We start from the raw sequence: 16,628 nt of genomic DNA on the forward strand, positions 1-16,628 counted from the left end.
TTGTCCATTGAGTGACATGAAAAGTGTCATTATGTATGAGTAAACCTGAACTTTAAACACAAAGTTTTCCATGACATTACCCATCACATTAGTAAGAGAAAAAAATCCCATTATTTGTTACAACGGCATGCCTCTGCCCCTGCAAGAACTTGCCAGTGTCTACAATCATAACACATCATACTGGCTGTTAGTTTCAATTTCTCGAAGATGTGTCACAATGTTCTGACAAATCCATATACACTACACATCTGCTAGGCAGATGCCTTACAAGCAGCATAACCCTAAATGCCAGTCAGGCCTTCAAAGCGTATCAAAGTGGATATCTTCTACAGAGTTTTGCCAGAGGACAATGCTCATGTTGTCATGGGCCTTTTTCTTCAGAAAGCCAGGTGTGTGCTGCATACAAGACCATAGTTTATCATCTCATCTGGATGACTAGATGCTCAACTTGATTTTCCAGTCAAACTTGGCAGAAAGGGGGAGACAGGATTCGAACCCAGACCCTCAAGGACACTGTTTTGGCAGATAAGCTTCTTAAACATTCTGCCACCTTCCCTGTTAGAGGACAGGTGCTGCTGTTAGTTAACTGAAACTATGTCAGTCTGTATACAGTAGCATGCTTTCATGTTTGTCACATTGAAAACTGCCATGCCCTAGATACAGAAGAAAATATATTTCCTCAAGCACACACTGAATATGAAATGAGAAACACGAATGAACCATTAACAAAAAATCAATTCAGCAGCTTCAAAGGAACTTAAAAAAAAAAAAATAGTCCCCACCCTCTCACCCCCCCAAAAAGCCTATTAGTGTTACTTTTGTGGAAGATGAATATGTGATTCTCTGCAAAGGTGACTGGTGCATTAGTACCAGTACTATGTTGTTACTGAAAAGAAAAGAAGAAGTAAAATCATTGTAATTAGTCAATTATCTTCATTTGAAGAGATATCTCTCTGACAATCCCAAAGTCCCAGAAAGACTGACTGCTTAGGAAGGTTTGAGAAGAACCATGATATTCTTCCCAAACCTTCTGAAGTCAATCCAGACAGTATGAATCTTGAGAAATGTCCACATAAAAAATGTAATCCCTCAAGATAAAGAACAGTGTGAGAATAATAGTAATAATAGTAATAATAGTTGCAACATAATACAAATTTCCTTCTCTTTTAACAATATTTCCCCTGCACAGCCCATCTGTCCATCCTGTAATTCTGTAACCCTCTGCTATGGACCCCAAACACACAAACACCATGTCTGCTTCTTTTCCTGCAGTTCCCATGTTCATTCATATGTATGAACAGACTTAAAGTACAAACCATGTTTACCCTTTCACGTAGACAGCTATTCTCCTTTTAAACTGTAAATACTGCAGGATTTTTTTAAATATTTGTTTGCTTGTTTTGTGTGTTTTTTTTTTTTTCAAATCAATTAGTTATTGTGTTTCATTTCAAATATGCCAAGCTTTTTTTCTTTTCTTTTTTTCTCAAGGCCTGACTAAGCGCGTTGGGTTACGCTGCTGGTCAGGCATCTGCTTGGCAGATGTGGTGTAGCGTATATGGATTTGTCCGAACGCAGTGACGCCTCCTTGAGCTACTGAAACTGAAACTGAAACAAGTTAATCCAAATATCCAACAGCCACAACAACCCCTCACCACCCACAAGTTCTTTTAGGCCCATCCCCGACTTATCCCACTCCACATGCAGGAAACTGAGGATGAAAATGTGTAGCTGGACGAAAATACTTCCATATTCTCTTTGTAGTACTGCAAACAAACACACACTCTCTCTCTCTCCCTCTCACAGTCTCTCTCTCTCTCTCTCTCTCGCTCTGTCTCTCACACTGCCAAAACATGCTGCCTGACTTGATGATGACTGAACACAAAGCCCATGGTGGTTAGCCCACATTCCTCACAGCCCTGGCATGATGTAGGCCACACTATCCAGCGTGCGGGCATGCGTGGACTCTGAGCAGCCGTCCAGGCCCGGCACCTGGTGGGTAAGGGCCAGGAGAGGTCCACAGGCACACAGCATGGAGTCCAGCAGTACTGACAAGCTGCCTTGCACCGCTATCAGACCCTGGGGAGAGGAGACACACAACAGACCAATCATATCAGACCCTGGGGAGAGGAGACACACAACAGACCAATCATATCAGACCCTGGGGAGAGGAGACACACAACAGACCAATCATATCAGACCCTGGGGGAAGGGAGGGGACGCACAACAGACCAATCATATCAGACCCTGGGGGGAGGGAGGGGACGCACAACAGACCAATCATATCAGACCCTGGGGGGAGGGGACACACAACAGACCAATCATATCAGACCCTGGGGAGAGGAGACACACAACAGACCAATCATATCAGACCCTGGGGAGAGGAGACACACAACAGACCAATCATATCAGACCCTGGGGAGAGGAGACACACAACAGACCAATCATATCAGACCCTGGGGAAAGGAGACACACAACAGACCAATCATATCAGACCCTGGGGAGAGGAGACACACAACAGACCAATCATATAAGACCCTGGGGAGAGGAGACACACAACAGACCAATCATATCAGACCCTGGGGGGAGGGGACACACAACAGACCAATCATATCAGACCCTGGAGGAGGAGGGACACACAACAGACCAATCATATCTAACCCTGGGGGGAGAGGACACACAACAGACCAATCATATCAGACCCTGGGGGGAGGGGACACAACAGACCAATCATATCAGACCCTGGGGGGAGAGGACACACAACAGACCAATCATATCTGACCCTGGGGGGAGGGGACACAACAGACCAATCATATCAGACCCTGGGGGGAGGGGACACACAACAGACCAATCATATCAGACCCTGGGGGGAGGGGACACAACAGACCAATCATATCAGACCCTGGGGGGAGGGGACACACAACAGACCAATCATATCAGACCCTGGGGGGAGGGGACACACAACAGACCAATCATATCAGACCCTGGGGGGAGGGGACAAACAGACCAATCATATCAGACCCTGGGGGGAGGGGACACACAACAGACCAATCATAACAGACCCTGGGGGGAGGGGACAAACAGACCAATCATATCAGACCCTGGGGAAGGAGGGACACACAACAGACCAATCATATCTGATTCTGATAATTCAAATAATGTTAAAAAAATAAAAAAGAACAACTGGTTTTCCCATGTATGATGACGAGTTCCATCCACATAAAATTTAAATTCATTTCAATCCACACAAAGACAAAAGCAAGAGATCATCAATCACGTGAGTCATAATCAAAGAGGAAAATACTTTTCTTTTCTGTTTTTTATAAAGAAAACTGAAGATATGAGGGTTCAAGCTATTTCCACCTTTTTCATAGATTCTATTGCCCACCTACTTTAAATTAATCTGTGCATCATTAATTCACATTTGGCATGTGAATGCTGAACACCTGGATGTAAAGAAGGCAAAATCTCCCATCACAGCTTTTGACAAGAAAAGTGAAAGTGCATTAACTCGGTTCAATCAGTCTTTATCTGCCTATGTTTTCTCTCCCCTTCTTTTTTAAAATGAGCACCCCCTGCATGCTGTCAAGAACGTATAAAAATTGGGTTCTTTTTTGTTTTGTTTTCTTTTTGTTTTGTTTTTGAATTGCTGCTCCAAATTCTCACAAGTTTTCCAAAACTGGAAAACCACTTATTTTCTCCCAAATCTTCCCAAACGTTTTCTGGACTGCATGAACAAAACCCGTTGTCTCTGATTTTTTTTGATTTTTTAAATTTTTAGTTTCATAATCAGCTACACATGATATTTCATTTCAAACATGCTCCACTACTCCAAATACCTCACATATACAAAAAAACCAACAAATAAAACTATGTGCAGACTCTACAAAATTGACAGTTGAAAACTTTGACTCCAAAAATTCCTGGTAGAAGGGAAGCAACTGCAGCAAAAAGAAGAAATTCTTCCATTCTCCCTTGATATTAAACATCCTGACCAAGGAAGCTGGAACTCGTAAACCAAAATGGCAGATTTCTTCCTCCGTCATCCCCCTCATTTCCCATTACTGAACAACTCAAAAGGTGATGTCACCCATCTAGAATGGATAATGGAACAGGAAAAACAAACAAATAAAATCAACCGTAATTCATTTCACAATGGTAACAATGATGACAAATAATCTTTCTGGAAGAGCAGGAGGGGGAAGAGGAGGAGGAGAAGGAGGAGGAGATGGAGGAGAAGGATGAGGATGAAGAGGAGGAGGAGAGAAGAAGAAGAAGAAGAAGAAGAAGAAGTCGTCCAGCATCATCATTATAATTCATTCAAACTATCAATCACGAATGAATGAATCTGTCAATCAGTCATGATCATTCTTCTTCTTATTATTATTATTACCTTAACTGGGAAAGTATCAATATTCTTAATGAAGAAGCACAGACTTCTTCCACATCAGCACTGGAATGAGTGTCAAGCATATGCTCATTGACAAGTAGGTGGAGAACAACAAAAACAACAAACTTACCTTATGTTCCTGAAGGCGGTTACCAATGATGCTGAGAGATTCCCCCAGCAATTTCAGATGGGCAGCGATATCGATTGGCTCTATGCCAAAACCCTGCACATGCCACAATACAATGTTGTATACTGTGCTTCCACAGCTCCTATACTGTGAAGTCATGCATGATTTCCTTTTGCACTTTTCAAACTGAATTTTAAAAAGTTACTCTTTAAAACATATGTGCACACTAAACCCAACAACATTCCTTCCTTTGACGGGCACATAACCAAGTGATTGGGTTTTCAATTGACGGTCCTGGGTTCAAATCCTGTTCACGGCGTCTGTGAGTTAATTGCGTAGATTTTTTCCCTTCATAATAATCATAAAGATGTAACGTATATACTGCCCTTCCATGCAAAACATATTCAATTCAGCTGCACAATGTAAAAATAAAAAAAGATGTGTAAAACATGCATTCTAAACAATTAAATGACTACTTAAATGCATTCGGGGTCTTTTTGTGTGTGTGCCTTTCCCCCCAATTCCCTTATAATGAATACACCTGTGTGATATGTTAATGTTTTCCTGAGCATGGACATTTGATTTTTCTGTCAAAGGTACAAAGAATCTAATGCCATGCCTGTATTTTCTCAATGGCCTGGTGTACAAGCTTGTGCGTGTGGTCATTGCTCAGGGGAAACAAGCACATTAAAAATGATTGTAATCAGCAAATGATAGCAACTCCATAAAAAAAATAAATCAGATAAGAAACAATAATCATTGAATAATTAAAAACAACAAGAATGATAACAATAACAACAATATTAATAATAATAATAATAACATCAGTAAGAATGATAAGAATAAAGAAAATACTAACACAACATCAACAATAACAATGTAATATACTACCAACATCAACAATAACAATATAATATACTACCAACATCAACAATAACAACGTAACAGGGGAGAGGTAATGAATCTGCACCTCTCCTACCTTCACGGGGCTCTGTGGCGTGTCCTCTCCAGCCAGCGCAGGGGAGACGGCCGAAGCGCTGGCCTTGGAGGCCTTGCTGGAGGCTGACGGCCGGGGGGTGGGGTGGTGGGTAGCAGATGTCTGGAGGGCGCTGGCGGCAGAGTGGTCTTTCTTGCCGCCCTTGCCAGTGCTGATCAGGGTGGACCCTTTGCCTGCCAGTTTTTTGGATTTGCGTCTCCACATCTGAACACACACAGAGAGAAAACTCATGGCAACAGGGAGGTAGGAGGGAGTGGGAGGGCTGGGGGGGGGGGGGGGTAGGGTAGGTGGGGGATGGGGGTGGCAGCATACTTTCTTCTTCTGGACAAACTGCACTCACAGGACAGATTACAAACTAGCTGCCATGTGTTTTAATGTCACAAACCAAACTGCACCCACACACTGTTGTGACTTACTTTTGATTCATACTCCCAGATCTGGTGCTTGGCTGCTGATTCTAGAATGCTGACAATTCCTCAAAGAAACAAAAAAATCTCAGGGTCAGCGCTGGTCTTGGCCCAGTGGAATCAAACAAAGTGTCCTTTACAGTCTGTCTCATGGATTCCTCTCTTCAGGTTTGAAAATTCTCTCAAAACAATCCTTTTCCATTCTGGCTACCACCTTTTTGACTAAAGTACTTCTTGAACTTCTGCTGGTCGCATGTGCGAGTGCAGGTAGGTTTGTTTTCTGTTTGTGTCAGCATGCGCTTGTTCGTGTATGGTGTACCTGATGCATGTTTGTTTAGATATGTCTAACTTTTTATTGTAAACACAAGTTCCCTTCATGGGTGGTCTGAATGTCAATCTGTTATACAGATAATGATATATTCATCATTATTATTATCATTAACATTATAGACAGCAGTGTAACTCCTAGGTAGTAATAGCCTTACAAATGCAGGGCACAAAGAGGATTACGATAAGATCACTGTAAACCATGGCTTTGTTGTTTTTTTTCCAAATACCATTTTTAACTCTTTGACCTCCAGAATTATCTATTTGTTATTTTTGCAAAAAAAAACACCCCCAAAAAACAAAACATAAACCACCTCTTAAAAAAACAAACAACACACACACACACAAACACACACGCACAAAACACACACAAACACAATTTAATAAATTTTTGTTAATGTATGAAATAATGATCCATACTAACAAAAATCAAGCTTACCATTTTCTCCTTCTTGGATAGACACTGCCACATGACTCCCAACGTGCGACTGATCTGAGCAAAATCTGAAACAAGGGGGTTGTATTGCAATGTGTCATTGTTTATTAGTGGTTACACTCCTCCCACAGAGCATTTAACTAAACTGAACATTTACAGACGAGAGGGGAACACTACACACACACACACACACCAAACCTACCCACACATTCAACATTTCTAGGCCCAAAATTATGATGAACACAAGCACTGAAGCAGTGATAAACAAACAAAATGTCACAAACACTACCCTTTCTAAGCCCTAGTGGATCAAGAAATTCTTTTCTGTAAAGATTTATCTCCAAGAACAGATGTCCGCTTACTATATTTCAGTTTCTGCATAATGCCCCTCCCGTTCCATATGCTTGTAGAAGGAAGTGTTGACCAAGACTAGAGAGAGAGAGAGAGACAGAGAGAGACACAGATAAGCAGACAGACAGACAGACACAGAAATAAGACAGGTAGAATCTTTTTTTGATACAGAGAGAAAGAGGGAGAAGGAGAGAGGGAGAATTATGCGAAAAACAAGCAGCCATGGTTTTCTTCTAGACCTGATTATCATTTTTGCTTCCCAATTAAAAAACATTTTAATCCAACAAAAGAAAAACAAATCAAATAAAACAAAATTCAATGCAAACTCTCATGCATACCATTAAACAAATCTCAAAAGCAACAAGTTTTTGTCTGTTTGTTTTTAAGCAAAAAGAGGAAAATAATAACAAACAAGCAAAAAGAACAATTAAGATATCATCCTTCTCAGCATGTTTCACAGATGTGGCTTTGGCTCAGTTCAACACTCCACAGGGTATTTCGAAAAGAAGCCAAATGGGAGCTTTTTGTGCCAGAAAAAACAAAACACACACAAAAAAAGTCTCTCCAATAATACACCATTGGTCAGGCATGGATTTAATACTTACGCAGTTGAGGGCATGAAAATTTATCTGTAAAAGCACCACCAATATCAGCTGAACAATTAACAAAAGAAGTAAAAAAAAAAAAAAAAATCTGCACCTAACTGATCAGAAGTGAAACATAACATCTGCAGTTACTCACATCCCCTTTCTGCATCAAAATTCAATGTCTCTCCATTTCATTCGTTTCCAAATTCAACATCTTTTTGGTAGCTCTAGGATTGTGCTTTTTTTTTTCACCATGGAGACAGGGATCACCACTACACTGTGAGCAGTGTCTCTCAGTCATGGGCTGCAGGAGACAGGTCACTGCTGTTGTTCGGACATCTGACCACTCACATTTTGGATTCAGGTGTAACAGCCAATGATGGAGTTTCAATATGAGAGTCCTGAGCGTGACTGTGATATGGGCGCCTGGTGGATTAAGAGTGGAGATTTTTCTAGTCTCCCAGGTCAGCATATTGGTAGACCTGCTACTGCATTGACTCTCTACACATGCATACACATGCAAAAGATCAAATATGTGTGTCAAAGATCCTGTAATAAAGGTCAGTATTTGGTGAGTTATAGAAATACAAACATACCCAGCATTCACATCCCCTGTCTTACATGGTGGGGTAAAAACAGACACACACATCAATGACAAATTTGTAAACTTGACAGAACATGGAAATTTCAGCCCTGAACGCAGAAAGAAAAGATGAATACCAGAGATGAAATCTGAGTCAAATTAGGAATAACAAATAGCCCTCTCCAATGAACATCAAAGGACCTCAAATTGCTGTCTTTGAGTTCAGTTTCTCTCCCTGTCTCAACCAACCCCATCTCTTTGGGTTTGTTGTTGTTTGATTTGATGCATCTTTGCACAGTTGAAAACTAAAAATGGATGATAGAACCAGCAGCTGTGGCGAAGTGGTTAGCGTCGCGGACTGACAACTGGGAGGACGCAGGTTTGAATCCCAGGTGGGTTTTTCGGCCTGTGGCTGGCTCCTACCCAGAGTTGAGTGTGCTGTGGGCTTAAATGGGGAGACTGGGGCTACACAGTCAAGTGTCATCCACTTCAAGAATGTGTCTTTGGGTGTGTTGCTCTAATTACTGGACCAACACTGCAAGTGTTTGTATCTCTCAGGCCTGGTTAACGCTGGGATATCATTATGACAGGAAGTGTAGAGTACAGCCTTGTCACGCAGTCCCAAACCAAAATGGATCTGCATAGCAACATTGTCATTGTCATCCTCCTCCTCCTTCATCATCACAATATAAACAAAACTGTCTCAAAGTCTGTGGCCTTTCATGCCCTACTCTCATGGTGACCTCAGTTTCGATACCCCTCCACTTCTGTGCTTGGGTTGAGTCCTGTCAATGTCTTCAGTGTCGGCAGATTCATGGGGGGCTGTTGTTTGAGGGACATGGTGGTGGTCTCCACTCTGGGAGGGACGCTCACTCAGTCTGGCTCCGGGATTAGGCCATTATTGTCGTTAGTAGGGGGCTCAGTAGGTGGTGTCCTGAGAACGTTGAATCAGAACAGGCACCACTGAACACCACCGAAGTGACTCAACAGCAGTACAGGGTATCCTCTGGTGTGTGGCCTCCTGGCGACCTAACATCGATGGTTCCTTGCGGACTGCCGACGGTGGAACTGTGACGGATGAACCTGGGTGTGGCCGTGTATGGGGGGAATCTAAATAAGCGTCGTGGGAGTAATGCCACTGAAACAGTGCAGATGACGGGGCAGAAAAAAAAAAATGGATGATAGGAAGAGTTGTTCATCGTCTCTTGTTTTTCCTGCCACCGTTCTGTTGTTCGCTCTGAATCTTGTTTGATAAACAATTGTTTCTGACTGCCTGACAAAAAGAATGAAATAACTTAATGTCCACCTGAGGTGTTTCCACATCTAAGATGATAGAGCTGACAGTTGGTGAAACATGACAACAGCAGGGAGATATGTGTTGTTTTCTTTTCTTGTTTTTGTTTGTCACCTTATTTGTGTTTGTTTCCATGCTCTTTTCAAATCTACTTTTTAATAATTACTTTTTTCCAGCTTATTTTTGTTTTCCTCTTTTCCATATATTTTCTAGAATGGTAGGTTAGTTTGTATCCCTGTCTTTTTCATTTCTGCATTTTTTTAACATTGACTCTAGTTCTTTTTTGTGGTTGGGGGAGGGGGTGGGGGGGTGACTTTGTTCCACTCAGCCTCTACTTGACTGATACGGATATCCATTCTCATATCCAATGATTCGTGAGATGTTTAACCCCTTCACTGCTAGTACGTTTTGCTATGGCCTATGCTGAGAAAATTTTCAGAAAAACAAGAAAAACACGCCAATGATTTTAATTTGCTTATATTTCAAAAAGTACTGAAGATAAGTGCATAAAAGTATATATCAAATGAAAGGAAAATGAACCAAGATTTTGTTTTTGATACTCACATGTTCAAATAATGAGTCAATCTGACAGAAAATTTCCATAAAATGCATTAATAAAAAAAAATTGGGACTGTCATCCCATCATGTAGGTGCTACAATATCAACCAGGTTATCAAAAAGTCTTTCTTGTGACTGTTGTGATCAACCACACACACTGTCAAGGCTGAGCAACAGTGTCCTGGTGCATAAGACTCCAACACAGTCCACACAAAGAATGAAAAGGGTGTACTCACCCAGGATCTATCACCAGTAAAAACGCTGTGTGGGGTACTTGCAGAAACAGTCTTCAAGACACAGTGCTGGTTTGCTGGGGCAGTCTGGGCAGTAGAATCCCACATCCTTTCTTTGTCCTTTCTTCCAGCAGACTCTGCACCTCCTTTGAGGCCAGGCCTTCTGTGGGGTAGGTGGGATGAAGTGTCGTCCACACAAGACAAATAGCGTGGTCATCTTTAGCAGTGTCTTGGTCACCAAAAATCATGGCACTAATTACATCCTTCTGAAGTCCAGGAGTGTACTGCTGTTGCCTGCTTTTTTGTAGAGGATGTGTGCATTCAGCATGGCAATGTGTAGAAAATGCACACACAGCTATCTGTACCACTTCAGGGTTTTCCTTGTGACATCGTAGGGCTGCAGCTGTTGGTCATGATGGTCCATGGCACCCATGTTTTTGTTGTAATCCAGAATTGCTGGAGGCTTGTTTACTGCCCTTTGGTCTTGCTGCTGCTGGTCTTCAGCTGTAGGTTTGTGGCAAGTTGTCAACTCCAGATGGTCCAGGATGAATATCATGATCATCACCATGCTGCATACCTGAAACACATTGCACAAAAGACTAAGTTTGTTGGGTTTGGGTTGTTTTTTTTGTTTTTTTACATATAAAAGATCATGAAATGGTACCATTTTATTTCTGAATGTTTTCAGAAGAACACACACACACCTACCCCACCCCCCACCCCAAACCTCCAAAACACACACACACTGAAACTGGTTCATGGTATGCCACACCCCCTTCATTCTCTCTTTCTCATACAAAACAAAATGACAACACACACACACACACACACACACACACACACACACACTTCTACAAGTGTTGCATTTACAAAGTAATTTAGGCATACAGTTCTGTATATCTTTCTCTGATTTCAGTTTTATAAACATCATCTCCCCCTCTCTCTCTCTCTCTCTCACTCACTCACTCACACACACACACAACAACAACAACAACAACAACAAACCAATACACACTCGGGAACGAACACACAGAAAGCTGCAGGCGAGCGACACACGCTGTCATCAACAATGAGCCAGCCAGCAAGCCACGCCCCCTTGGGCTATGATGGTCAGACACAGTACCCACGTGACTGACTCTCTCTCACTCACACACACTGATCAGTGACTGACGAAGCCACTTACCACAGCTAACACATTCAAAACACACACAATGCAGTCATATTCATTGTTACAACAAATGGAAAGCAAATAATAAACTGACAAACCTCGTAAACACCTACCTGCATCTTGAATCAGCTGAGCTTGTCTGTCTTCAGTTTCGTCAAGCAACTCCACCTCCCACCCCCCTCCACTGTCAAAATCAGCGTCTTCGGCATCAACTTCACGCAGTTCTGTCTCATTCAGTCCACAATCTTCATCTCTACTGTTTGCATCGTGAAAGAATTCTTTCAATACAAGTGCAGGTGCTGGGGTTTGCGTTCAGCCATGGCTTTGCAAACACAACTTGAGCTTCGTACAAACTTGCAAAACTTTCGCCATAAATATGACAATCCAATGAATAATTTTAGCTTATGGAACTCAAGGAGATAAAGAGCTCTCAGGGGAGCTAATTTAATGGTTAGCAGACTGTATTTTCTGTAATGCGGGACTCGAAACATAGAACGTTGTAACATGACGTACGGCGCACGTCAATACAGCATTGGTGAGCGACATTTCATGATGTACGCCGTACGTCAACAGCGCAGTCAAGAGGTTAAACTGGTGTGTTTACAATCGATAATATCAATGTTTACAATCACAACAAAATAGTTATCTATTAAATCAAAAAAACATCTTGAGGGAATGTGGGGTCAAAATGGGGTCGGGTGGGAAGGCTTGTAATGTGGATGTTTCAACAGACTGCATAAATGCAATGACTTATTGAGAAAGCTACATCTTTCACTAGACCTTTTCAGTTATATTTTTAGGATTCTTCATCTCTTACAATATAGACATAAACTTGTTGAATTCCATGTTTCAGGTCAAACAAAAGCAACAGCAGATTCAATATTCAACAATGAAACAGTTCAAATAATTCAAAGTCTACACTTAGATTCCCTTCTTCTTTGTTTGTTTGTTGTTGTTTTTTTTTACTGCCCTCAAACCTGGAAAGACTCAAATTAAAACTCTGTGCATGTATGACAGTCAGTTGTGTCCTTCTATGACCATCAGAACAACAATGGAGGCAACTGCTGTCCTGACTACCTGGGCTAGAATTTGATAATAGTTAAGAGTGTGTTTCCAGCAGAAAGTGAAAAGTTAGCCCTTCAGCATCTGCGTAACTAAACACACACACACATACACTCACATGCAAGAGATATGGGTGGCTGTGTGCACGAGGGTGTGTCCACTCACCAATGCCAGGGCTCTCGGCCACCACTTTGGGTCGCTGTGAGTTACAGTACAGCATGTAGGCTGTGGGAGCTCTCCGTGATGGACGCTTCTTCTTGTCCTTCACACACATTGAACAACAAAATGTTCAAACGGTTTAAACAAAACGAAAAATAAAACCTGAAAAATAGGCTTCAAGTAATAATCAACAAAATAAAGGAAAAAATGTAGCATTTAATAAAAATCTATCTATCTGTCTGTGTATATATAAATGTGTGTATACATAAAAAAATAAAACCTGAAAAATAGGCTAATAGGCTTCATATATAATCCACAAAATTAACAGGGGGGGTGGGGTGGGGGGGCATTTTTTAAGAAAAATTATTTAGAATCATATAATGTGTGTATGTGTGTGTAGGCATCAGCAGATGGTCATAAATCAAATACAGGTTACAACGACAAAACACCAAAGTGAGCTGGACTGACACATGATTTATAAAACAACTAAAAAAACACGTCACATCAAGTGCACTTGGACTGATGTATTTTTTCCTAACCTCCTGTGTGTATTTCAGCTGCACAGTCAGTGTAATCAAGAAAAGATTTATGTTGTTTGTCATGATTTTCACATCTCATTCAGTGGAACAGACAGAATTCAAGTAGGATAAAACATGTCTGTCAGCAGATCAACAAATCAAGAAAAACGTGAAACATGCATACATGTATCCCTTCACTTAGTTCATAAGTCTTAGAAGGGCTTCTTTCATTCTTTTCCCTGTACATGGTGTGGAGTGGTGTAGTGCGGTATGTGTGTATGTGTGTGTTTGTGCGCGTGCATGTGTGTGTGTGTGCATGTGAATTTGTAGGTGTGTGTAAGCATATATATGTGTGTGTATTTGTATCTGTGTTCCTTTTCTCCTCTCTGTTTATGTGTTTCTGTCATTTCTTCACGCACACCCTCTCTATCACACACACACATGCTGGCAGAACTGAAACACATTTTTTCCCCACAATGAACTACACCAAGGACTAAACCTGTGCTGCAGCTTCCTGCTGCTCCAGGCTTTTCTTGGACATTTTTTTCTTTCCTCCTGCAGCTGCTGAGCTGCGCTGAACCTTGGCAGCCAGGGCAGCTATGTCTCCCTCTGGTGGTGCCGACATGCCTTCATCTGCACACAGCACCTACCACCTTTAGACTGACAGTGCTGATGCAAATTAAATCGATCAACATACACAACAATCAATCAATCAAGCAATCAATCAAGAAGCAACCAGTGGCATCAATTAATCCACCCGGTCCACCAGCGAACCAAGCTGCCAATGATTTTATATAAATTCACTCTCCATTAAATCAATCCATCCATCAAATCATTCCCACCTACCAGAATCCAGGCCCTGCAAGCTCATGGCAGCCGCCGCTGCTGCCTGTGCCTTGCTCTTCTTCTTGCCAGTGCCTGACGCCCGCTTCTTCTTGGGTTTGCTGGGTGCCAGGTTGCCCTCGGCGATGACCAGCGCCGCCTCCTCCTCCATATCCAGGGCACTCTCTACAATGCTGCTCATGTCCAGAGAGGTGTCTGACAGGCTGGCATCCATGCCATCTGACAAGCTCAGCGTCCTCTCTTCCTTCACCACCTTGGGCAACTGTTTCGGGGTCGACACCAGTGCCGCAAGGTTTGGCATCTGTTCGGCGGCTGATTTACTCCCTGGCTGCTTGCTGGCTTTCTCCCCTGAGGGTTTCTTTTTCTTGGGGGCAGCTTTCTTTTTTGCTGTGCCACCACTGCCAGTGCCCAGTGTGCTTATCGGTCTTGTGTCTACCTTTTCTGAGCTGACAGCAGACATGATAGGAAGAGAACCTGAGGTGGGAATCCCAGGCTCCATCTTAGGGGTGTCTTTTGGTGACATCATCAGTTTCAGTTTCAGGCTGCTGAGGCTGTCTGCAGTAAGTGTTCCAGAAGGTTCTTGCTTCACGACTGCCTGAAATGAAGTGCTTGCCTCTGGGGCTAGAGATGTGGCCAGCATCAGATGTCCTGCCTGGGGGTCCATCAGCTCCGTTTTGACAGCCATTCCTCCCACCAGTTCCTCCTCATCAATCAGATCTTCTTGCTCAATATCAAGTGACAACTCGGGCTTGACTTTGACAGTGCTCTTCTTCAAGGTGGGGGTGGGAACAGAGATGATGGAGGCACCTGTGGTGCTGATGGACACTGGTGGGGAGCTTTTGGTGACAACGTTGGTGCTGACTGAAGGCGTGGTGGGAATGGTGGGAGAGCTCAGCAACAGTTTGATGACACTGCCCTGTCCTTTGTTCACCTTGGCGCCGATGGCTTGTTTGGTGGATGTTTTCACAGGACTGACACTGCCCGCTTCCGGCGTCAAGCTGGGACCTGGCAGGACCATTGCTCCAGACAGGGAGGAGTCTGCCTGGAGAGATGTGACTGTTGCCAGAAGATCCTCCACACCCCCTTTGGTCTTTCCTTTCTTGGAGCCACCAAGGCCTGTTGGGGACAGTGGGGTTTTTCCCTTGGTGTCAGACTTCTTGGAGGTGAACTGCTTTTTCTCAATCTCTTCAAACTCTTCCATCTCCAGTACTTTGGCTGATTTCTTCCGTATTCGACTGGACCTCCCTGACTTTGAGCCATCATCATCTTCCTCTCTCCTTGACAATTTTGAAGGTGATCCTGAAAAAAGCAAATATCAGTAATCTATAATCAAATAATCAATGTTTTCTCAGAAACTTGCTATTGTTTATTGATAATTCATGTTTCCTTCAGCTGATGTCAAGCTTTGTTCATGGTATGGGTGATGAGTGTCCATTATATTAGTCATTAGCTTTGTAGCAGTAGTAGGTAGTTGCAGTAATAGTAGTAGTTATAGTCGTGATAATGATAGTAGCAGTAATAGTAGTACAGACTAGTTTATGCCCCTTCTTGCATTGATGTAAACAAATGCACTGACTCCAGACAGATGGTTTGTCTTGCATAATTTACAATCTTGAGATAAAACATAGAAGAAATTTTGAAAGAACAAACTTATAAAACTCCATTTATCAAAGCTTAGAAAACAGCTTAGAAAAAAGGCCTCTATGCATCTAATTCCATTTCTAGACATTCAAGTTTTGAACATGTATACCTTGCAACTGCTGATGTTTAAATGAAACATTCTTAGTTTAACTATTTCTCCTGAATGTGCATCATCCTAAAATCAAACCAGGATTCTCTTGTAAACAAAGTAAAAACATCAAAGCAAATTAAGAAGATTACGTTTCTTGACTGCCAAAACACAAGAAAAAAAAATCTGGTCTCCGACAGAGTCAAGTAATTCATGAAAGATAATCAGCTTTCAACTCTATCACAGTTTCTTCAGCCAGCTCAACATGAAAAGGAATGAAAGATGAAATGATTCACTGTGAAAAACTATGGTTCAAACAATGTAGCAGTAAAATAAAACTGCTGTAACAAAAGAGACATGAGAAAACTGTTGTCACATTAGTCCTTGAAATGAAGAACACGGCGCGCGTGCACACACACACACACACACGCACACACACACTACAGTGCACACACACTACTGTACATACACACACACACCTGTGTGTGTGCCAGTGTGTGTAAACGTGTGTGTGTGTGAGTGTGTGTTTGAGTGTGTGTGTGCACTGTAGAGTGTGTGTGTGTGTGTGTGTGTGTGTGTGTGTGTGTGTGTGTGCACTGCAGTGTGTGTGTGTGTGTGAAGCAGTGGGGACAAAATTCAATAATTCATAAAACACTAGATCTAATACTTTTAGAAGTCATGCCTGTAGTTTCCACAACGACATATTCCTAGATTTGTCTTTGTTACTAAAACAAATAAGATTTATAAACCATAATTCATTCTGTGGACTAAAGTTGTGCTCGGCTAAACTTGACGTTTGGTATTTTCAGACCACATTCAATCACTATGTTTCAAAAGAAGTTAAAGGGAAATGTGTGGATTA

At 42.1% G+C, this 16,628-nt stretch overlaps 1 protein-coding gene across 1 annotated transcript in view; it reads right to left on the reverse strand.

Moving 5' to 3' along the window:
• Positions 1–1,244: 1,244 nt before the first annotated feature.
• Positions 1,245–16,628, reverse strand: part of LOC143295402 (uncharacterized) — a 15,506-nt gene continuing 122 nt past the window's right edge. The window contains exons 2-8 of the mRNA XM_076607078.1: positions 14,041–15,336; positions 13,694–13,827; positions 12,683–12,779; positions 6,685–6,749; positions 5,494–5,715; positions 4,518–4,610; positions 1,245–2,076 (exon numbers count right to left, since the gene is read on the reverse strand). Of these exons, the coding sequence (XP_076463193.1) occupies positions 1,909–2,076; positions 4,518–4,610; positions 5,494–5,715; positions 6,685–6,749; positions 12,683–12,779; positions 13,694–13,827; positions 14,041–15,336 (2,075 nt within the window). The 3' untranslated portion in view covers positions 1,245–1,908. The remainder of the gene's footprint in view (positions 2,077–4,517; positions 4,611–5,493; positions 5,716–6,684; positions 6,750–12,682; positions 12,780–13,693; positions 13,828–14,040; positions 15,337–16,628) is intronic.

This window comes from Babylonia areolata, chromosome 20 (assembly GCF_041734735.1).
Source record: "Babylonia areolata isolate BAREFJ2019XMU chromosome 20, ASM4173473v1, whole genome shotgun sequence".
NCBI classification, from domain to species: Eukaryota; Metazoa; Mollusca; class Gastropoda; order Neogastropoda; family Buccinidae; genus Babylonia; species Babylonia areolata.